Source organism: Carassius gibelio, chromosome A9 (genome assembly GCF_023724105.1).
Source record: "Carassius gibelio isolate Cgi1373 ecotype wild population from Czech Republic chromosome A9, carGib1.2-hapl.c, whole genome shotgun sequence".
Taxonomy (NCBI): domain Eukaryota; kingdom Metazoa; phylum Chordata; class Actinopteri; order Cypriniformes; family Cyprinidae; genus Carassius; species Carassius gibelio.
The window spans coordinates 1,582,108-1,605,363 of NC_068379.1; the positions used below are offsets into that span (position 1 = coordinate 1,582,108).

The 23,256-nt window shown below is 42.1% G+C and overlaps 1 protein-coding gene across 2 annotated transcripts; it reads right to left on the bottom strand.

Annotated features, from left to right (window-relative positions):
- Positions 1 to 518: 518 nt before the first annotated feature.
- LOC128019402 (kinesin heavy chain-like) lies at positions 519 to 22,580 on the bottom strand. 2 transcript variants are annotated; one of them, XM_052605360.1, is made up of 29 exons: positions 22,190 to 22,580; positions 21,768 to 21,855; positions 21,560 to 21,633; positions 21,110 to 21,214; positions 20,978 to 21,026; positions 20,838 to 20,893; positions 20,667 to 20,754; positions 19,297 to 19,421; positions 18,297 to 18,401; positions 18,066 to 18,214; positions 17,363 to 17,511; positions 14,975 to 15,189; positions 14,756 to 14,824; positions 14,457 to 14,663; positions 14,231 to 14,377; positions 13,367 to 13,555; positions 13,039 to 13,156; positions 12,528 to 12,586; positions 12,216 to 12,322; positions 12,033 to 12,134; positions 11,896 to 11,956; positions 7,266 to 7,337; positions 7,078 to 7,182; positions 6,436 to 6,652; positions 5,985 to 6,135; positions 5,846 to 5,910; positions 1,836 to 1,863; positions 1,587 to 1,674; positions 519 to 1,496 (listed from the first exon to the last, which is right to left on the bottom strand). In XM_052605360.1, exons 1-28 carry the CDS (start codon positions 22,316 to 22,318, stop codon positions 1,596 to 1,598), a joined length of 3,108 nt encoding a protein of 1,035 aa, XP_052461320.1. In that variant the 5' UTR covers positions 22,319 to 22,580; the 3' UTR covers positions 519 to 1,496; positions 1,587 to 1,595. The 2 variants fall into 2 exon arrangements, with proteins under 2 accessions (XP_052461320.1, XP_052461321.1); XM_052605361.1 differs by lacking the exons at positions 519 to 1,496; positions 1,587 to 1,674; positions 1,836 to 1,863 and adding an exon at positions 4,839 to 5,407.
- Between the last annotated feature and the right edge of the window lie 676 nt (positions 22,581 to 23,256).

Here is a 23,256-nt window from a genome sequence, read left to right on the forward strand (position 1 = left end):
GTTTTTTTCTCCATTCTGTCACCGATGGAGTTTCGGTTCCTTGCCGCTGTCGCCTCTGGCTTGCTTAGTTGGGGTCACTTCATCTACAGCGATATCGTTGACTTGATTGCAAATAAATGCACAGACACTATTTAAACTGAACAGAGATGACATCACAATGATGAACTGTCTTTAACTATCATTCTGCATTATTGACACACTGTTTTCCTAATGAATGTTGTTCAGTGCTTTGACGCAATGTATTTTGTTTAAAGCGCTATATAAATAAAGGTGACTTGACTTGACTGTGTCACAAAATTCTGGCAGGACTCATTATTGAATATTAGATTTAAAAAATACTTCATCAAGGACATTAGTAGTATTTACCCTGGGTCAGACCTAAACTCAAGAGTTTTTTCAATTAACTTCGAACGACATGCCTCCTGAATATAAATATATCTATGTGTGGCATCAAGCTGAAGTTGGGTAAGTCAATTAGTTAAAAAAGAGAAGTTTAACACACGCACACACAAAAAAAATCAGTTTTCTTTGAATTACATTTATTTCTTGGATTGGTTTCCAGCAAACTAGCACACTGTACATGTGTTACATACAATAACCTTTAATAAAGATATCTTGAGTAAATCAGCTGACATATTGCACAAATGCTCTTCATCTGTTTCAGAATTTGAATTAGGGAAGTGCGAGAAGCAAACATTTCAGCACTAACTAAATCTATAATTAAACCTACATCATAATACAGTTTATATGGCCTCAGTCATTTGTCTTGCTAAATATACAAGTGAAGCGAATTTGTCTAAAGACCTTCTGAAAGAACTGAAGAATTTGAAACAGTCACACATTCACCTGACAGACCAACATCACACAGCTCTTCTTTCTGTCATCCTGACTGGCTGATCAGGATTTTGTGAGAGAAATCAGAGCTGTGATTGGTCAGAGCCTTTGGCAGAATACCCAAAGCATTAGGGGCGTTTTAGAACTACAGCAGTTTTTCATCCCAATCCTCTGATGCGAAAACAAATACAATGCAAATAAAATATAATTGAAAATGGTTTTCTTTTTTGTTCACAATTGGAGGTAGTCAGTACTTGAATATAATATGTATCAAAATCTACATGATGACACACACTGTTATATCTAGGAGTGTGTATTTGCGCACACACCTTCACAATATTTAACTGTCTTTAAGGCTCAGCAAGACTAAAGGAAAGTTTTTTCTAGTTCTCTCCTGTATTATAATGCAAGTAATATAGATGTGAATATGCAAATAACTACTGTACGTGAGGGTTCATTTACAACCATGAGCTGTTTTCATACTAAACAGACAAACATGCAACAGTGAGATACATGAAACAGGAAACATAGTTCGACGCTGCATGAATGATATATCCCATACAGTATAAGACGGTACAAAGCCAAGACATCTAGGAATGAAAGTTCTGGAGCTCTACGAAGATGGCGAGGGCTGGACGGCTGCATGCACACAACTGGAATATCTGGAAAAACGGGATAAAATAAGAATATGCAGAGCACACTGATGAAAACAGTAGCTTCTAAGCTCATTATATGTGTATGTGCTGGCTTACATTAAACGATTAACTGGCTGCAGTCTGCTGTTGCATGACGTAGATTCGTGAAGCATCGTCCACCATGCTGCCACAGTGAACATCGCTCCTGAAACAGAAGCAGTGACAGTAAACACTCGACACAGTTACATGCACGGAAATGCAAGATGATGGAAACTTAAATAAAAAAGACTTCAACAAATTACAATTCAGCATAAAATCTAAAACCAGTCACTACACATTGTCACAATACATACCGAATTCACTTACCTGTTATCATTAATGTCTGTACTGTTTCCTGAAGAGCATAAAGGAAGAGAATGAAAGGTTTCTACTCATGCAAGCAAACACATACACTGTATTCTCCTGATTTTTTAACCTAAGAGTGGATGTGTGTGGCCATATGAAATGTAAATCTGTGAGGGTCTTCAATATAACTATACACAAAAACTGTCTGTTCATAAAACTGGTCCTTGATTCTTATTGGTTGAGCCATCTTCGAAGCTGTTTGTAAATTACTCTTCAAACATACATCTTTGTTTACTTCTGTGTGTTGCTCGGCAAACACTTTGTTGCAACCACAACTGTTTCTGAGGAACTACATTATTTGGCGGAAAAATACAGTTTTTTTTTATATCATTACACTTTTGGCGCTGTTTTATTCTGTAAATCCTTTCTACCTATATGGAATAACTGTTTTATAAAAGCAATAAGCCCTGTGAAGCTGTAGTTTACAGTGAATATATTGTTGAATATATTGTCTTGTTTGTTTACTGTGTTGAGACGTGCTGCGTTTGGTCTCGTACTCTATCGCATACGTTGTCAGTGTTGTGCGCTTGCTTGGACCTTTGTTGTGATAAACAGAAAAGTACGTTCAAGCGCCAGCCAAGAGAGTGTAAAGAAATACCCTTTGTGAGAAGCAGTTAAATCAGCGGGAGTTAAAAGCAGATCTATACCGCGGCAGTCCTCCTCGTGTGAAGACCGAAGAGTGTAAAGACCATGGACTCTACCGTGCGACTCCACCGGGCAGGGACACCGGCAAGGGATATAAGTATTGTTTTGATTAATCTCTTTTTCCTTCTCCTTGTTTCATTTTTTGTTTATAACCAAATCTTACTATGTGTTTCCAGATCCCTACTATCACTACCACTCGTAAACCACACATCACACAATGTAGGCAGCACAATCTTAACAATCTGCACACTTTGCCTATGTCTGCTAATACACTACTTTCTTTTCCTATTGGTCTCTAGAATTGCCAGTCTGCTGTAAACAAAGCTTTTGATTTCATTTCTTCTATTATTAGTCATTCAAAGCTTAATCTCTTGGCCCTAACAGAGACCTGGATCAAACCAGAGGGCACTGCTACACCTGCAGAACTCTCCAATAATTTCTCATTGACTGGAAGAGGTGGAGGAACTGGTCTGCTCGTCTCTGATGATTGGAAATGTAATCCTTTACCATCTTTGGGGATCTACAGCTCCTTTGAATCTCATTCAGTTACTGTTAACTACCCTTTTAAAATACATTTTGTAGTTGTCTATGGACCCCCAGGACCACTGGGTAACTTTCTGGATGAATTAGAATTAGATGCTCTAATTCTAATTTGCTACTCACAAATCAGGCAACCAACTGGACCTTATTTATACACGAAACTGCTCTACTGATCATGTTCTGGTTACTCCAGTGCACACGTCGGATCACTTCCTCCTCACTCTGAACCTCAACATGGTCCCTGACACATCACTTACCCCTACACTTGTCATCTTTCAACATAACCTATGCACACTTTCACCCACCCCCAACCCATCTCTTTTAGAGAACTACAGAGCAGTTTCCCTTCTTCCTTTCATTGTAAAAACACTTGAAAGAGCTGTGTTCAAACAAGTCTCTACATTTCTCACACACAACAATCTCCTTGACAGCAACCAATCTGGCTTCAGAAGTGGACATTGAACTGAGACGGCCTTGCTCTCAGTTATTGAAGCTCTAAGACTGGCAAGAGCAGAATCCAAATCATCAGTACTTATCCTGCTTGATCTGTCCGCTGCTTTTGACACGGTTAACCACCAGATCCTTCTATCAACGCTACTGGCGAAAGGCATCTCAGGAACAACACTTCAATTGTTTGAGTCTAACCTATCAGATAGGTCCTTCAAAGTATCTTGGAGAGGTGAGGTGTCCAAGTCACAGCATCTAACTACTGGGGTGCCTCAGGGCTCAGTTCTTGGACCACTTCTCTTCTCTGTCTACATGGCATCATTAGGTTCTGTCCTTCAGAAACATGGCTTTTCATATCACTGCTATGCTGATGACACTCAACTCTACCTCTCATTCCATCCTGATGATCCGACGGTAGCTATTCGCATCTCAGCTTGTCTAACAGACGTTTCTTCCTGGATGATGGACCATCACCTTCAACTCAACCTTGCCAAGACAGAACTGCTTGTGATTCCAGCAAACCCATCGTTCCATCACAATTTCACCATCAAGTTAGGCACATCAACCATAACTCCTTCAAAAACAGCTAGAAGCCTTGGAGTTATGATTGATGATCAGCTGACTTTCTCAGACCACATTGCTAAAACTGTCCGATCCTGCAGATTTGCTTTATTCAACATCAAGAAGATCAAGCCCTTTCTTTGGGAACATGCTGCACAACTCCTTGTTCAAGCTCTTGTTCTGTCCAGGCTGGACTATTGCAATACTCTCTTGGCAGGTCTTCCACCCAATTCTATCCAACCTTTACAGTTAATCCAGAACGCGGCAGCAATATTAATTTTTAATGAGCCGAAAAGAATACACGTCACACCTCTGTTTATCAATTTGCACTGGCTTCCAATAGCTGCTCGCATAAAATTCAAGGCATTGATGTTTGCCTACAAAACTACCACTGGCTCTGCACCCATTTACCTAAATTCATTACTTCAGACTTATGTGCCTCTAGAAGCTTGCGTTCTGCAAGTGAACGTCGCTTGATTGTTCATCCCAAAGAAGCACAAAGCCACTTTTACGGACTTTTAAATTAAATGTTCCCTTCTGGTGGAATGACCTCCCCAACTCAATCCGAGTCCTTAGCCATCTTCAAGAATCGGCTTAAAACACATCTCTTCCATCTTTATTTGACCCTCTAACTTTTTTTTTTTTTTTTTAAATCTAACTACCTTTCTAATCTTTTAGTATTCTATTTTCTTTTAATTTATTATGCAGTTGTGTATGTGTGTGTGTGTGTGTGTGTGTGTGTGTAAAGATCTCTAACATTAGCTTGCTCTATTCTTTTTTTATTCTATCTGTTTTCTTTTTATTTATTATATTATTTAAAATCCCATGCAATGTGTACTGTGTTAACATGACTGAGACTTGTTATAGCACTTATATATAATTGCTCTTTTTGTTGTTTTTGATTGCTTCCCCTGTCCTTATTTGTAAGTCGCTTTGGATAAAAGCGTCTGCTAAATGAATAAATGTAAATGTAATATAAATGTAAATATATACTCCACTTCGCATTGTGCCTAACTGCGCCCCCTAGCTGTTATGAATTCACTGTAAAACATGGCTCCTTGGGGCTCATTGCTTTACTCTATACTGCTGGTATCTTTTATCAAGTTATTTATTTGTCTCACAAATAGTTTTCCCATTTCCTACACTTTGTTTTCTTCCGGTTATTTACCTATAGTAGCTACTGGATAGGAAGTCTCGCACATTCATAGACAATAGCTTACTTTGGTGTTGAAAAAATAAAATGGTTAAGAAAAGCTGGTTCTGGGATTGAAATAATGGCTCTGCATCAGCTCTTTAAACCTGCTGCTCCTGAACGTCAGAGGCCCAAAGACAAGGTACATCTATACCAAAAAAAGATTTTACAATAACAAGATAAACTTTCAAGAAAAAAAAGAGAAATACAAGATAAAGCAAACTGACACAAAACAGAACTCAATCCCTCCTTCTAGAAGTTCCTCATTTCTGGTCCTGAGAGCCACTGTCCTGCAGAAATGAGGTCCAGCATGCTTCAAAACTACCAAATTGATATGTAGAAGTTATCTTAACTTTGTTATATCAAAGACACTTGAGGACAGTTTGTAAGGACTGAATCAAATGACTCTGGGTGTTAAACTAGGTTAGTCATAAATACCTGAATGCATTGTGATTGTGTGTGGGCTGCTTATGTAGTAACGTGATCAGTTACACCTGAAGCTCAGATCCAGCAACATTTTGAGTGGACTAATGGTTTTAGTGCAGTGAAAACACACACACACACACACACACACACACACACTTACCGTTCTCCACGTCGAGCGGACAGGAGCTCAGTACGTCTGTGGATCTCACAGTGCTGTATCCGACACTACAACAAACAAACAGCAGGTGAGAGGAGGAGAAGAAGCAGACAGGAAGTGGACAGGGAGGACAGACACTCACGTGTTGGTCTTCTGAAGCGCAGCTTGTTCCTCTTGCTGCTGGAAGAGAGCGTTGCTGTAGGACGTGGCAGGTTTACTCGCACGTGTGGAGGTGTAGGAGAAGCTGCTGGGAGATGTGGCTGACACATGGTGTCCGGCTCTCACTGGTTTAGCTGTCAGCGGTTACACACAAAACATAAATATCATCATATAGATAGATCAATGAATACGTGAATTCAGCTGAGCAGAATAATATTTTCTTCTGTAGAGCTGCTTTATAGTAGAAATTGAATTATAACTGATGTTTTCCTCTTCCTTACTCTAAAGCGTTTTTGGAGCTATATATATTGTAGAAAATGCCATAAAAATAAACATGACTTATTAATTATATATTAATGTATAGCGCTGTTATGGTAAGGTTTGACACCAACAGAACATGCACTCTTCACTGAATCTGGGGAGAGGCGGTGTACCGATCAGAGCGGCGTTGGATCGGCGGGGAGGGCCGCGCAGGCGCATGGCGTCACGGATGCGCTCCACTTCCTGCTGGTAGCGCCGGCGGTCGTTCATAGCACCCTGTTTAGCGTCCTTCAGTGCTGTCTCCAGCGCCCGAACACGCTCAGCCGTAGAACGAAGACGCTTCTCCAGCTTCGGAAGCTCACACCGCAGATCTGCATTATCACGGACCAGCTGCGCAAACATTCATCATTGGCATTAACAGAAATGATAAATTAAAGGACATGGTATTATATAAATAAATACAAGTGCTTATACAATGTTCCTGCTCAAAACATCAATATATCATATATATTATATCATAATAAGACCATATTATGTTATATACCTATCCATATGTTTCCTTATGCTCATTCATTGGGGCTAATGATGTGCTTTTTTCAAACAAAATTTCTTTCTTGATATGAATCTTTTGGTTTCTTAAGAGTATTGGAGCAAGATAAAGAATAAAAGACTGGAAATACCAAACAATGCCTGAATCTCATCTGCAAAAGGCTAAGCTGTTTTATTAATATAAATACTTTGCTCAGCAGATAAAAAGGTAAATCCATTCTGTCACATTTAATTAACAAGTTAAGACTGAATTTACAGCACCTCACCTGTTTATGAACCTTTGTAAGCTGATCCAGGTTGTTCTCAAGAAAGGAAATCTTCTGTTTCTGAGTGTTAGACCCCCCACTATCATCAGGTCCAATTTCTGTACTCTGTGTGAGGAGAACACGTCAGAAAGACACACAGCAGCTGAATATCTGTGAAGCCAGATCTCCATGTTCACATGTGAACTCACTTTTTTAACCCGAGTCGTGAGGTCTTGAACGAACAGCTTGCGCAGGTTGTGGAGGGTCTGGAGTTCACGGGCCTAAGACAGAGAGAAACAGCTACATGAGACCCCAAACGAGAGTAATACAGTCAAGTATCTGTTTTGGTTATTAACAAACAATATTAGCATTGAAATTCTTTATTTTCAGGACATGGCCCAATGATTCATGATCATCAATGAAAACATATTGTGAAAACTGCAGCACTAATTTCAAACATAAGCACATGTATGTGAAGCAGCAACCTAACTAGGTTACTCTATTTCTGGGTTAGGGCATTGAATTGAGTTGTTCTTTAAAGACATCCATAAAAAACTTTTTGAAGACAGTTATTAGACACGATTAACTGGTAGAGATTTTGGACTACAGTCTCTATCACGGTTACACATTCATGTGACGTTGCTGTGGTATGTGGTTACAAAAACGTGTCTTTTTCACGCATTTTTTAGCATTGCTGTTTAAAAACAAGTGATTATAAGCCACTTTTCAGCTCATAGGACTTGATGTTAATATATCTAGTAATCAGCACTTCCTAATTTTGAGTGGGGAGAGGGGTAAGAACATCATCAGGGTCTTCAGGTGGGCACCCTCCTTCACCGGTGTTTTGTTGATAGGCCCACAACACCTCCAGAGGGCTCAACCGCAACACCTGGCGTCCCAGGTGAGCCCCCTTCTGCTTTTACTGCTCCTTATCGTTTTTTGCAGCCCAGTTGGGGTCCTTCCTCTTTATCCAGATCCTCCTGCTGCTTCGCTCTGCTGCCTCCGACAGTGATCTAATGGCTTTCATGACGGCCTGTCCCCGAACTCCCAACCCATTGATGAGCCTGACTATGGATGTGGCCACAAATCCTCTGCAGCCAACCTCTACCGGAAGTACCTGTGTACGCCAAGTCGCCAACCTAGTTGTTTTGCCTCAAAAGCTATATCAGTGTACTTCAGCTTTTTCCGTTCATACGCTTCTCCCACTGCAGCCTCCCATGGTACAGTTAGTTCCACGATGAACAGGGACTTCTGTGAAGTTGACCACAAAACAATGTCCTGCCTAAGATTGGTGTTTAAAATCTCAGGTGGAAACTTGAGTTGCTGATCTAGGTCCACTTGCATCTTCCAGTCCCATGCAGTGTCCAAGAGGGTGCTATCCACTCAAGCGGCTGGTTTTGCTGGGCACTGTCCTGCTCTCACGAAGGGGATAGTGGGTGAGTGTCCGGATGTTGGGTGAGGGAGGGCATTGATAAAGGATTGCCTTCCTTCCAGAATGACTTCCAATTGGCGTAGGACTTGGTTATGCCTCCAGGTGTAACAGCCTTGGGACAGACTGGTTTTGCAGCCAGTAAGGATGTGCGTAAGAGTTCCTGGGGTTTGGCAGAGAGGGCATGCTGGATCATCTCCAAACCCTGGTTAAGATTCTTAGGTGTAGGAAGAACATCGTAGGTGGCCCTGATGAGGAAGCGTATTTGGTTTCCTTTCATCTCCCACATATCTCTCCAAGTGAGCTTATGATGCTCCAGGTTTTCCCAGGTAGTCCACTGGTCCTGCTTGGCTTGTGCCACTCCCTTTGTGCATCTCTCTGCTTCCTGTTGATGCTGGACCTCAGCAACTACCAACTTTCTCCTCTCTGCAGAAGTTGCCTTGTGCCATGTAGGTCGACTAGTCCCAAGTCCAAGCCCGTCTCTTCCTTGCTGCACCTGTCCAACTATGTCTCCATGTCTGAGAGCAAAGTGTGCTTGCTCTACAGCCTCAGTTGAAATTGCCAGTCTGGGAGGAGCTGTTCGTATGGCTGCATCTTGAGACTCTGCCAGTGTCATGCTCAGCCTCACTTTAGTGCACTTGTATTCTTCGGTGAGGCTAGAGATAGGTAGTTCCAGTGAACCATTTTCATACAACCCAATGTTACTGAGGCAGCGTGGAAGTCCCAGCCACTTCTTGATGTATGCACTTACTGTCCTCTCCAGCTTCTCAACTTTGGAAATAGGAAACTCATACACTGTTAGAGGCCACATAAGGCAGGGGAGCAACCCAAACTGCAGACACCACAGTTTCAACTTTCCGGGAAGTGAAATCTTATCAATACTGACAAGGCCTTTGATGGTTTCTTCCCTCAATTGGTCACACTGCTCTGCGTCTTTGAGATTTGCATTGTACCACCGTCCTAAGCTCTTGACAGGCTGCTCTGATACCAATGGAATGGGTGTTTCATTGATGTTGAACCTCTGGTCGGTAAGCTTTCCTTTGATGATGGATATGCTCCTGGATTTACTGGGTTTCAACTTCATCCTTGCCCATGTAATGTTGGAGTGAAGCTTCACTAATCCAAAACATTGGCCAGATCGAGGAATAAAACATGCAGGTCTCTTCCATCCCTTTTTGCAGATTGTATTTGATGCCATATCATGCTTGTGTGTTCAAGGCATCCTGAGAAACCTGGTACCCCGCCTTTCTGTATCGACGTGTCAATCAAGTTGTTCTGTTTAAAGTAAGTATTCATTCTTTGAGCAACAATGCTAAAGAATATCTTGTCTTCAACATTCAGGAGATTGATTTGTCGAAATTGGTCGATGTTTGTGGCATCCTTCTCCTTGGGAATTACTACTCCCCCTGCTCTTCGCCGTGCTTTTGGGATGTTTTGTTTATTCCATGTCACCTTCATGAGCCTCCACAGATCCGCAAGACACCTGGGGTGTTCTTATACAAGGAACTCCATTTGGTCCTGGTGCAGAGGCTGCCCTTGCCTTCCTTACTATTGTGGTCGATCTCAGTCCACCTTGTGGGGCTGTCATGAAACTGGTGATCTGGTTGGGGAATTGGTGGCACGTCTGATGAGATCTCCCTTTGCTCAAGTCTTTGGTCATCTGAGTATGTCGCCTTCAGGTGGTGCTCCATCTCCTTCTTTGGTACCTTAAGAGATCCACTCTTTTCACTTGTAAAAAGCCCTTTTACAAATTTGAAGGGATCCTTGTAGAAGTATGTTCTTGTCTTATCCTTTTTCCTGCGTTTAGTTCGGAGGTTTTCTGCTCTCCACAGTTTTCCCAAGCGACCTTTTAGCTCTGCTTGATGGAGGTCAATGCCTTCTCTCTCTTCCAGTTATGATTTCTTCCAACGTTTCCTCAAATCCCTCCTCTCTTTGACAAGGTGCTCAATTTCCTGTTGCCTTCTAGACTTTGGATGTGTTGGTGTTTCCTTCATTTGCTCTTTTGTTTCAAATCTTTCTGCCCCATAGAAATCGCTCATTCTCTCCAGTTTCTTCTCTGCTGTTCCTCAGATTCCTTCCAGGATCATGCCTAGGTCTGCATCGACCGTTGCCCACTCGTTCTTGCTGCTAGACTTTGGCCACTTTACTTGGGGTCTGCGGCCTAGGATCTTCTTCTCTATAACAGGCCATGACGGGTTTTGTTCCAGGTGCTTGAATTACTCTCAGGCACTGGGGTACTGATGCTCATTGGACTGTGGGTTGATTCCGGCCGTTGAGCTTCACTCACCTGATTTGACCTTTTTCCCAAAAGATAGTGGTCAATGCGAGGTCCCGACCTTGCCTCCTTCAAGCACTTCATCTGCCCTTGATGTATTTTAAGGCCTCTGGTAGATGTTACCTTAGACCAGCCACAGCTGCAAGTTTGGAGTTCTTGTCTTGCAGTTGATGTTAGTGCAGTACTGATTATTTGCTTGTTGTCATGTTCTTTCCAGGGTCCGTTACCGTGTAGTCAGTTGACGAGTCATCTTCCGCCCCCGCTCTCGCAGACACAAGGGGTATTTTCCTCTTTGGACTTTTTGTAGCCATGAGGGGTGACTCCTGTTCACTTATCATGGTGACGGAGCCTGCCGTCATAAATAGCTAGTCCATGTCATCCCCGTTGGGGTCTTTTCCTCCTGTCATATTTTTGCCACTTCAACCGTTAAATGCACACACTTCTATGAGTCAAAATGCCCATCTTCACAAGTATCCTCGTAAAAACAGAAAACATTTAGCAGTATGTTGAATCCGGGCAGCTATTAAAGTGACCGCAGTCATTCATGTTTATCAAACAACAAAAGAGACAAAATCTCTCACTGCTCATGACTAAATCACTTTTGTAACTTGCCATGGCTTAATGGTTAGAGAGTCAGACTTGTAACCCAAAGGTTGTGTGTCTGAGTCTCAGTTAAGGCAGTAATCGTCAATGTGGGGAGTGAAAGTACAGTGCTCTCTTTATCCCTCAACACCAAGACTGAGGTGAGACCCTTGAACCTCCAGGTGCCACAGCAATATGGCTGACCACTGCTCCAGGTGTGTGTTTTGGGATAAATGCACAGCAGTTTCTGAGTATGTGACACCATACTTGGATACTTACTTAGGAAGTCTTAAATAGAGTTATTTCATCTTTCCATTTGGATTATGTAATGCCATGATTTACATAATTTTACATACATGATTTTTTTATAAATGCCTACACAGAAAAGTATTACGTTGATAAATAGGTTTACAGTGGAGTTCAGCACATATATATTATCAGCTTCATAGACTCGTCTGCTATGCAGGACCACACAGTTTTGTGCTCTGAAATGACATCATCACATGGTGTAGAGACTGACTGTAAAGTAAGAGTAAGAGTATGAGGCACTTACAACAGTCTCCTCCAGACGCTTGAGATCCTGTTTGGACTGCTCGTTCCTCTCCTGCTGAAACCTGATGAGAAACCTTTGTTAACACACACTACACACACTATAGCCTCTCTTTACACTCTCAGTGGAAGTAAACGTACGACAGCTGCTCCAGGCAGGCGCTCTTGGTGTCGTCCTGCCGCTTCAGGTTACTGAGACTGGACCGCACGTGAGCCAGCTCCAGCTCCAGAGCCTGGTTCTTACTGCAAGACACATGGGGACAGCGTTAGCACCTTCTGACTATGCTAAAATGCTCTGATGTTCATCTACACAGGAAGACTGACTCAGTAAGCTCGTCAATGAGGCGCTGCTTCTCGTTGATTTCATCCCGCAGGCGGCTGAGCTGCGTCTGACGAGACTCTGCGTGTAGAGCTGGGCGACCAGCGGCCTTCTACACAAACACATACAAATAAACACCTGATCATCATAACCTAGTCACATCTGACCTAATATCTGCATTACTGACCATTAGTGACTTCTCCTTAACCTGAAGAAACCTGTGCTTGAGATGAACCCATAGTGCATGCGTGTGCTTCTTACTCTAGTCACAGGACGGTTTATGTATTAAACACTAGATCCATGTTTGTTCTACTTACTTTCCCATCAGTCTCTCTGTCAGCCTTCTCTCCTCCATCCACTTCTGCCACGTGACTCTCTGATATAAACACACATAATCATTAATATAACAGGACTAGAACTCAAATTCAATCTGAAATCTGACGTTCTGATACTGTATAGCAAACCTGTAAGACCAATCATTTAGAAGAGATACAGCATGCTAAGTGTGCACAGATCTTCACACTGTCTGAGTTTGAATATAGCTTGAAAACTGGTGCAATTCTGAATGTAGAAGAAGTCTTAAAGGCGCAGTATGCAAATAAAGTTCATCATGTAAGGCACATAACAACATCTAGAGATTCTCATGAACCAAAATGCATCTAAACTGTGGTTTTTCGGATGTTTGGAAGTCTATGGACTGTTTGGAGATCCACTACAGGAAAAAGTTATCTCAATAATCATCATTTTAAAAGACTAATATTGAATACGTGTTATGACTGGGCTTTATATTACTCCTGTCCTCTCTAATATAAGGTTTGTAACTCTCACCTGAGTTCTGCAGCATGAAGAATTCTTCACTGAGAGCATCATAACTATCCTCCAGCTGTCGCTTTTTATGCTCCACATTCTGCATGTATTCTGTGAGAGAGCGAATCTTTGCCTCGTGCTGCTCACACACACACACACACACACACAGAACACAGGATCAATCCACCTGTAGATCTGCTCCACGTAAACCACACTTCATGCGCTAGCTCGCTAGCAACAGACAGATTCATGATGGAGCCGCTAGCACTGTTAAGAATGTTTAAAAAGGATATGTCAGATTCTGTGTACAGAGACGTATTTGCACACACACACACACACACACACACACCTGAGAGATGAGCAGCTGGCAGGAGGACAGCTCTCGGCTGGTTTCCTCCATCTTGCGGTGGCACTCCAGCTGCATGTTCTCCAGCTGTCTGCAGCGCTTCACCATCGACTTCACCTCCGACTTGATCTTACTGATGTAGAGCCGCGCCACAGTGAACTCCTCCTCGATCGCCCCGCTGATCTCCACCGGCTACACACACACACACACACACACACACACACACTCAGATTACTGAAGTGACAGTACACACACACTCCACTTCTACTACAGGAATCCCATAATGCCCTGTCGTTGTCTCTAGTTTCCTACATTAAACAGAGCTCTGCTCCGGATTTCATGTTTTTATTTTAAATCTCCGTTGTGCGGTTCACCTTACCAAAAAATTAATTGGCTACATTTTCATTAAATTACATTTTAAAAGATTTTTGAGAATTAATTTATATTAGATCATAAATCCAGAAAAATTAAAACAGACAGCACAGAATTTGGTAAATGAATGAATTCATTAATTCATAGGGCCCCATTATTGTAAAAATAAATTAAAATAAATGTAATTTTCATTGTTTAGGTAGGTTTTTGGATTGTAAAAAATTAATTAAACCATTAAAACAAAACTAACTGATTTTGTAGAGCTCTCTTTTTTAACTTTTAATAAATTGATGTTAAATGCTGTTTCATGATTTCATTTAATTAGAGATGCTTTTAGCACCAATTTAATATAAAAAAAAAAAATTCTGAATTTGTGAAAAAAATGAAAAAGATTTAAAAGGGCCCTGAAGCAGCATCTTTTCTGTGTGTCCATCTGTTGGGACTATATTTATAATATGGCACAAGTTTTCTAATCTCTAATATCTCTGGGCTTACGAGCTTGATTTCTCCGTTGCCGACGATGGCGCTGAACTCGCTGAGGTCCTTCATCAGTCCGTTCAACACGTCAGCGATGCGCTTCCTCTGCTGCGAGCTCACTTCATGCATCTGAGTTAGCTCCGCCTCCAGCTCCATCAGACTGGCCTAGAAAGCAGTGAAGCGGCGGTGAACACAGCTCTGTCCTTCACTGCCTCTATCAGTGTGTAATGTCAGAATACGTCACCATCTTGAGGCTGAGCTGCTCGGCCAGCTGTTTGTTGTGCAGGTTCTTCTCCTCCACCTCCAGACTCTTCTGGTCGTAGTTGACCGCCAGCTCCTCCAGCGCCTGCAGGACCTCCCGCACCTCAGCTTTGGCGCTCTCGCTCTCCGTCTGCAGTCGGCCCAGCTCCGTCTGCACCTTATCACTGTCTCCACGCGAGGACGCCAGCAACTGCAGCGAGATGACCGTCATTAATACAGATTAATTTATTAACAATTGTCATATCACAGCCACTACAGAACAATCTGAATGTGACCTCTGACCTCATCCTGATCCAGTATCTGCTCTTTCAGCTTCTCCACCAGCTGACACTGAAGATTGATTTCATCATCCTACAAAACACACACACATTGAGCACAATAAATCATAGTTATCCTGTTTTGAATGTAATCATGAACTGATGATGCACAGTAAGAGTTCATTTGCTGACTTCTTCTGAACGTGTCTGTTTTTCAGTAATAATGTGATGAGTGCATGTTCACCTTATCGTCCAGCTGTCGATAGAGTTTGCGGATCTCCTCCTCATATTTCTGCCGCTCTTCCTCTGAGATCCGCACCACAATAGAGGAGGAGTCAGAGTCTCTCTCTCTCTCCCGCTGGCGCTCGGATGATCTCTCATTATCTAGAGATGCTTCATCACTGCCCTCCAGCTTCACCACATCAGCGTCTGTCTGCTCCGTCTCTGGAACCTTCTCTCCTATCAGAAAAAACACCACGACTGCATCAAATACTCTTGTCAGGGAATCCTCAACATCCTCGACCGATATTTGATTGAGGATACCAGAGATGAGATATCATTACACTGAACACACAACCTGACATTAGCTCACATACAAAAAAAAAAGCATAATCTCAAAATTTACATCATCTTGCAGAAATTTTATTGACAAATTTGTATAAAGGCCTTGTTCTAAACAGCAGACATCATGTTGACTTGTGAAACTAGTTGGTACCATTCATTACTTTATCAGTATATGCCCTAAAATCTTTTAAGTTACATAGCAGTTATTAAATTCTCATTAAAAACACAACTTGACCTAGAAGGTTTAGTCAGTTACAGACCTTATTTATAGAATTTATCTCTCTCTGGGCCCTATCTTGCACCCAGCGCAATTGACTTTGTACACCGACGCATGTGTCATTCCTATTTTGCACCTGCGCAAAGCGCGCTTTTCCCTCCACAGAGGCACGTCGCTAAACTAGTGAATGAACTTGCGCTCCCTGGGCGGTTCAGCGCAAAAAAGGAGGCGTGTTCCGGCGCAAACAATCCCTGGTGCTATTTTGCTGTTCCATTAAACAATTGCGCCACTGACCAGAAAAAACCTAGTCTAAAGTCAGTGGCGCGTTGCGCGTTGTTCATTATGCTATTTTAAGGGCGCATGCTTGACCATAATGTATAGCGTGCACAACGCGCATACACTTTGCTCATGTAATCTACACAGATGCAACAGTTATTTTTGCAAATCATAAATTGTTATACTAAAAAAATATTAACACATGAGATGACGGAAATCATTGTGGTGTGCCACGAAGATGTGAACAAAATAGGCATAAATCTAGCTTACAAATTATTCAGGCTAATTATTCTCCCATCCCCATACAACACAACTTCTCTGTCTTTCACTGCTCTTACAAGAACCTCAGTCTCCTCGGCTGTGAACCGCTCCTGGCGTGCGCCTGGTAAATACGCCATAATAATAGCAATCCATAATGGAACTTGCGCACCTGCTTTTAAAGGGAATGTTGGATGACGCTCTGATTGGTTTATTTCACGTTACGCCCAAACCACACCTATGAATAATGAAGCTACTTCAGACCAACCCATTTTAGATTTGCGCCGGGCGCAAGAGCCATTTATCCCGCCGGGAAAATAGCAACAGCGGCGAGACCCGCCCACAAACTTACTTGCGCTTCGCGCTTTGACACTTGCGTTTCAGATCGTTAAAATAGGGCCCTCTATCTTTCTTTGATAACAAAAACACTAGACAAAGCACACGACTGTTAATTTCTGCATTTCGGCAGAGAAATGACTCTCAATATCTGAACATGGCTGCAATCTTACGTATTACTGTTCCTTAGTGCTGATTTTGACACTATTCCCTTGAATGAGCTTGAAAATTACATTGGTATCAGTGGACTGACAGTCTGGTTAAAATCTTACCTATCTTAACTGTTATCACTTTGTTTTGGTAAATGAAGAAATAGTGTATCAATCACTAGTTTAGGTACAGAGTACCACAAGGCTCAGTACTAGGTCCGGTAACATTTTATTTTGAGACATTCTACTAACAGTAATTAACTTTGCAACTACATGACAACTAGCAGTTTGTGGAGTGTTAGTAGACTGTCTGCTTAATATCTTCTAACACTTTCTTTGTCAACTTATTCACTAACCCTAAACCTACCCTAACAGTCTACTCTGAGAGTTAGTAGACATGTAGTTGCAAATGAATGAGAATTAGTTGATATGTAGTTGATATGTAGTTACAAAGTTACATATAGTTAGTAGACTGTCTAAAGTGAACTATCGAAATAAAGTTGGTACTTTGCTTTTTACCTTGTATACGTTTTTCTCAGGAGACATGATCTGGAAACATGGACCAATCTTTCAAGGCCTCATGAAACCTAGCAATTTACTAAACTAATGGACTGCATAGATGATATCAAAAGTTGGATAACTAGTAAAGTCCTAATTATTGAAACAAAAACCTCCAAAAAGGAAAACCGTCTATCTAGAATGAAGACTAAATACTGACATCTACATTAGCTTGGAATCAACAGTCACATGTTGCAATCATGTAAACTGTGCATGGTATAAAGCACTATATAAATGAGCAGACGTGACTCATCAGAGCGGTCCAAAGGCTCACCGTTGCGCCAGCGCCGCAGCTCCAGCTCCAGCATCTGGATGGTGTCCCTCATGCTCTTGTTCTTCTCCTTCTCTTTCTCGTACTTCCTCTTCCACTGCTCCGCTGTCAGCTCCAGGTTAACGGAGGCTGTGTTCTTGATGGTCTTAGCACTACAACACAAACTCAAAAATCAACTCGCCATTGAAATTCCTTTTATACCTTTAGTATGAATACTAATGCACAGATGCTATAGTTTAATAATAACTATAACTCCTTTAATAAATGTAATTAATCTGGGTTTAAACTATCGCTCGTTATCATTTTATTGCCCAGCCCTAGTTCAACAGAACTAATCCAGGTTTAGAACAACATGAGGGTGAGTAAATGATGAAAGATTTTCCATTTTATGAAGCTGTCAGATTTATATTCAACAGCAATTGGTCTTTATTTTAGACTAGGCAGTGCTTAACTGTATTAACTTGGACGTACAGAGAGTACACACATCTTAACACACTTTCAAAGTGAGTCAAAAAAGCACTCTTAAGTTCATCATTTCATTTAAATGTTGCTGTTTTTATATTAGTACTAAAGCTGTCAGATTGTTTGAGACATATTTTCACTAAATAACTGAACTCAAAAAGAAATCCAGTGCAGATGTCTGTTTGATCTAGATGTGATGTTTTTTGGGATGTGTGTGTGTGTGTGTGTGTGTGTGCTGGAGTACCGCTGTCCAAACATGAGGGTGGATTTGGTCTCGGCGTCGTTGTAGCTGGAGGGAGAGCAGCAGATGAACATGGTGGTCCGGCAGTTTCCTCCCAGAGAGTCCTGCAGGATCCTGGTCATCTTGCTGTCGCGGTACGGCACGTGAGTCTTCTGCTCACACACAGGAGGGACATTCGACGTGAGCAAACACAAATATGCACAGTCACATGTGTGTGTGTTTGTGAGCACTCACAGTTCCTTCAGCGAGAGCAGAGATGACGTTACCCAGAGAAGACAGAGACTTATTGATGTTTTTAGCTTCATCCAGAACGGCTCCAGCCGCACCGGTCTTACTGACCTGTGTGTGAAAATACACCATAAACAAGCTTAGCCACGACACGTCAGATTAGGGAACACCGTTCACTACCAAATAGATTAGCATTTACATTACTAGCATACTGGCTGTTTCATAGTGCTTACAAAGCTCATACTAAATGCCTTATTCTGCATGACCATATTTTAAATACATAAACCTAACAACTAACTAACTATTAATAAGCAGTGAATTAGGAGTGTATTGAGGGAAATGTTGCAGCTTAACTAATCATTTCTTACAGATTTTCTCAATCATCTGTCATTCCATCTGTCATGCACATCAATAAAAAAAAAGTGTTTCCAAAGGGTCGTGATTGCAACTATGAAATATCAAACATCTGCACGTACAGTATGCAGCTTTATTAACATCAGGCAAGCCGTGGATCCCCATTTTGAGCCTCTAGTACTGATTTAAAGCTCATTTCACTTATTACTCATCTGCACACTGGGTGAGTGGAGCTCATGTCTGTGGATTTATAACTCAGTGTAATTATGAGAATATTGCCACATATGTTTCCATTTCTCAGTCAAATAATGACTGAGATATCATTAGATATGCAGATATCATTTACATTTAAAAAAGGTGTCCTGTATGAATCAGTAAAGAGGTTGTGGTTGTTATGGCATTGCTTTAAGTGTGTTTTGTTCTGTTTTAGTATACAGGCCCAAGTCAAACGAGCTCGATGAGTCTCCTGGTCTCCTGATATGGCTCTAGATGGGACTTTATTCATTTTTGTTTGCCTGGATCATTTTCTGTCTTCAGTTTTTGGACTGATGTTGTTTGTAACCTAATGTTCTTAAAAATATGTTGTGTTCCAGAGAAGAAAGAAAGTCATGCAGGTTTGATAAAACAAGATGAGATAAGACAAACAGAAGACCTTCTCACTGCCGGCCAGATCCACCAGGTAGAGTTTTCCACAGAGTTTCTGCTCGGTCTCCACGTGCTCCTGCTTGATGTTGATCAGGAAGATGCTGTGACTGCGAGAGCTGTGCTCATTCATATCTGACAACAGAACAGTCCCTCGATCACAGAGCACTCTCCAATACTCACCATGCAAGTGTACAGTTAGATCTCATCAACATTCAGCTGTCATCACAGAAATAAACTGCATTTTAAACTAGACAAGTAAACTTTGTGAACAAACTTTGAAGTTGGCTTGGGAAAACCTATTTGAAGTGGTTTAAACACTTGTAGTTAGAAGCTGTGCAGTTTGACAAGTCTGGAGTTTGAATAAAGAATAGTAGAGACAGATAGATAGATAGACAGACAGATAGATAGAGATGAGTCGAAGGTGACTGAAAGCCTGTGACAGAAGGCGTTCCAGATGAAAGACAAAGAGACGACTCTTACAGACACTGCAAGAGAAGCTGCTCGCTCCAGATCTGTGATTTCTCAAATATCGCAGGTTTATAATGACACTAATTCAAGTCTCCCAGAAGGCTAATCATCCACGTAAGACAAATGCATGAGAAGACCGGATGATGAAAAGAGAAAGTGTGATGGTTTGAGGGATGTTTTCTGCAGCAGGACTTGGGTCGCTTATACAGAAACATGTTCATCATATCCTCCTTCAGCAACATATGGTACCTTCCCTGCGTTCATCTCCCAATCAGCCTCCAATTATCATGCAAGACAGTGCTCCCTGTCACACTGCAAACCAGATAAAGCTGTTCCTTGAAGCTGAAAACACTCAAATGATCAATGGTGGCCCAGAGTCCCCAACTAAACCCATCTGAAAATCTCTGCGAAACCCTTGCCAACAAAAACGCACTGCGGTCAACGAACTATGAAAGAGATTTGAAGAAGAGTGGACCGACTGTGAAACCAGTGCTCTCCTGATTGTGTGTATCCCATGATTTACAGTTCAGATTAAGTGAGTTCCTTTTTTGAGTCAAAATGATCAATTGTTATATTAATTTAAACAATTATTTATACTGTATTAATGAAATAACATAAATATATTTTGTTTTTTAACTTTTTATTTTTATAATGCATCTTCTTAATTGTTCTGAACAAAACCAGCAGACAGATTGATTAAAAATGCTAATTCATTCTCTGCCAGCAGGAGGCGCTTTAGAACGGCAGGAATACAGTGAATACAGAGATAAAAGACTACACTTAACAAGGACCCGCAGGAACCCATGATTACACTATGTTACTGTGATTATAAAATACTGGCCAACACACACCATTTTTTAAACATTTAACCTGAAGTGCAGTGAGTGAATGAAGTTGTGCTGAACTCACTGGTGACCGCGACGTGCCGGTTGGACTTTCCCTCGTCGATGACGTCCATGACCTCTTCAGGACTGGACACGAAGCGCTCGGTGCAGCCCTGACGCCACACAAACACAAAACATTTATTCTGATTTATTCACATTCTCTCAAAATACACTGCTGGTGGCTGTGGAAAAGCACCTTCACGTAAGGGACGCGGTTCTTGTCCTCGTGCACAGACAGGTTGGTCTTTGTGACTGCAGAGGAAAGAAACACAAAGAGGAAGATAAAAACCATGGTAGTGAATTCTGTACGCTGCACTGTTATTGTTTTCCACAAACCGTCCAGAAGATCCCGGATTTTCTCCATGTAGATCTCAAAGTAGGACACCTGAGAAAGTCAAAGACTGATTTTCAGAGCACTGTTCTGATGACTGGAGGATGGATGAGCCACAGGTTTAGCTCTTTCTGTACCTTGATGTGGAACTCCAGGTTCTCATCCATGGAGAAGATGTGGTTGAAGATGTCCTCTGCGATGCGGGGAATGATGCCCATCTGCTGCGGGTCGTGGAGCTTGCCCTGGAAGTGCCATCACTCAGTTATAACTGATCCTGGTCTAAATAGTTGCCATATTGACAGTAAGGACATTTCTTTATCTTTGGTACAGTGCAGAGTCACCACTGGATGACTTACAAATTCACTCTGAAATCACATTTGGATAGAAAGCACGTATCATCTTGTGATTTATGTTTTGAGTGCTTCCAGGGAAACTGGCCAATCATATTTGAAGTTCATTTTAGCACAGGTACAGTGTGTACGGATGATATCAGTGGTCTGATGCATTTGTCATTTACAGGAAATGAAGCACAATGATGTGAAAGTGTTAAGAGTGTGAGCGATGTTTCATCTCAAACATTACTGCACCTCCATGGTGTGGGTCTTTCCAGAAGAGGTCTGTCCATAGGCAAAGATGGTGCCGTTGTATCCTCCCAGCACATCTACACATCAGACAAACACAGCTGAACATCACAGGATTGATTTCCTCTGCCACACATCATCCTGACAATAATCAATACCGCTAATGTCCAAAACATGAAATACGACGCTGCTGCATGCATGCGCAGACTCTGACCTTTGACGATCTGCTTGGCGCAGGTGTTGTACACCTGTTCTTGGGTGGTGTTGGTGGGAAACACGTGGTCGAACGCATACGGCTTTCCCTGCACACCCAGAAACCAGCAGAGAGGAAGACAGGAGACATGAAGGAAAATGATACGTCATGGTTTTGGTTTCAAGCCACTAATCACGTCACAGACTGATACAGATGAACATCTCAGCTTTACAGACGCCACCTTTAACTTTACATGTCAAAAACACCCTGCCCTACAGCTGTTCCTCTTCATCCATCATCAGCCACTCCCTGCATTCACTCACTCATTCACAGCATGTACAGGAAGAGGAATGACTGATGAGACAGGCCTGCAGCCTCAGAGGCGCTGACGTCATGCTGACGCTCAGCATCACCTCTCTTTGATCTGAATGAGGAGTTCTTACCCCGATGATGACGGTGTCGTCCCCCTGGAAGGTGGGCAGGAACCTGTCCCCGCGCAGGATCTCGGCCTGGTTGAGAGGCCGGAAGCGGCAGAGCACTTTGATGTTACACTCGGCGACTGCGTCCGTCATGATGCGATTATAATCTGATGTTAGATTTCTCTCGAAGCGCGAGGCGGTCGCGTCACGGCCTGAACTGAAGCGAAGGGCGTCTGCTCGTCGAAACACGCGAAGCTGCAGATGTCTGGACTGAAAGGCTGCTGAAATCCTTGGGTTTGGTGTTGTATTTCGCAGTGGTCCGGCTGTTTTGGAGGCTGCTGGTGTGTTTGTGAGGGATGCTGCTGCTGCTGCTGATGCTGAGCTGTTGTCAGGAGGGATGCGGACCGGAGGGAGACAGGGCGTGTCTGCTCGGCTCGTAATGATGGGCGGGGGTCAAAACCGTACACGGATATTTAACTCTTTTCACTCTTCACTGCCTACTTTCATTCGCTACAGGCATCTCGGTGTTTATTATTAAAGTCTTAATCATAATTAATTATAAATAATCCGCTCTGCTGAAGCAGACTGTAGATCCGGTGTCACGTGGTGCCTGTGACTTTCCTCAGCGCTGCTCAGGATGGACCAATCACAGCCGATTGCGGGATAGGATGATTTTCTCATTTTAATAGAGATTGACAGAGCGGATTTTTATTTATTTATATCTCAAGCAGCCAATGATTATAATTTCCATCATACAAAGGTCTGAATGCTGTCCAAAAGAGGCTTTGGGTATTTACATCCCTCGCTGGAGGACAACACACTTGAACACAGGGCCACTCCTGGATGAATGGGTTTCATTCATGCTCCATCCACTACATATTATAACTACTTATTAATTATAGAACATAGTTACAGTTGTAGACCTTTAACATATGTAATTGCATGAATAAGATAATAAAAATAAATACTTTTCTCAAGAGAAACAGTCGTGACATTGGATTTCAAGGGGAATAACAGCGTTTCAGTCAAAAATAGTATGAGTATGTCATTTGTCATTAATTAAAATAGGAATGCATGGGCTTTAAATAGAG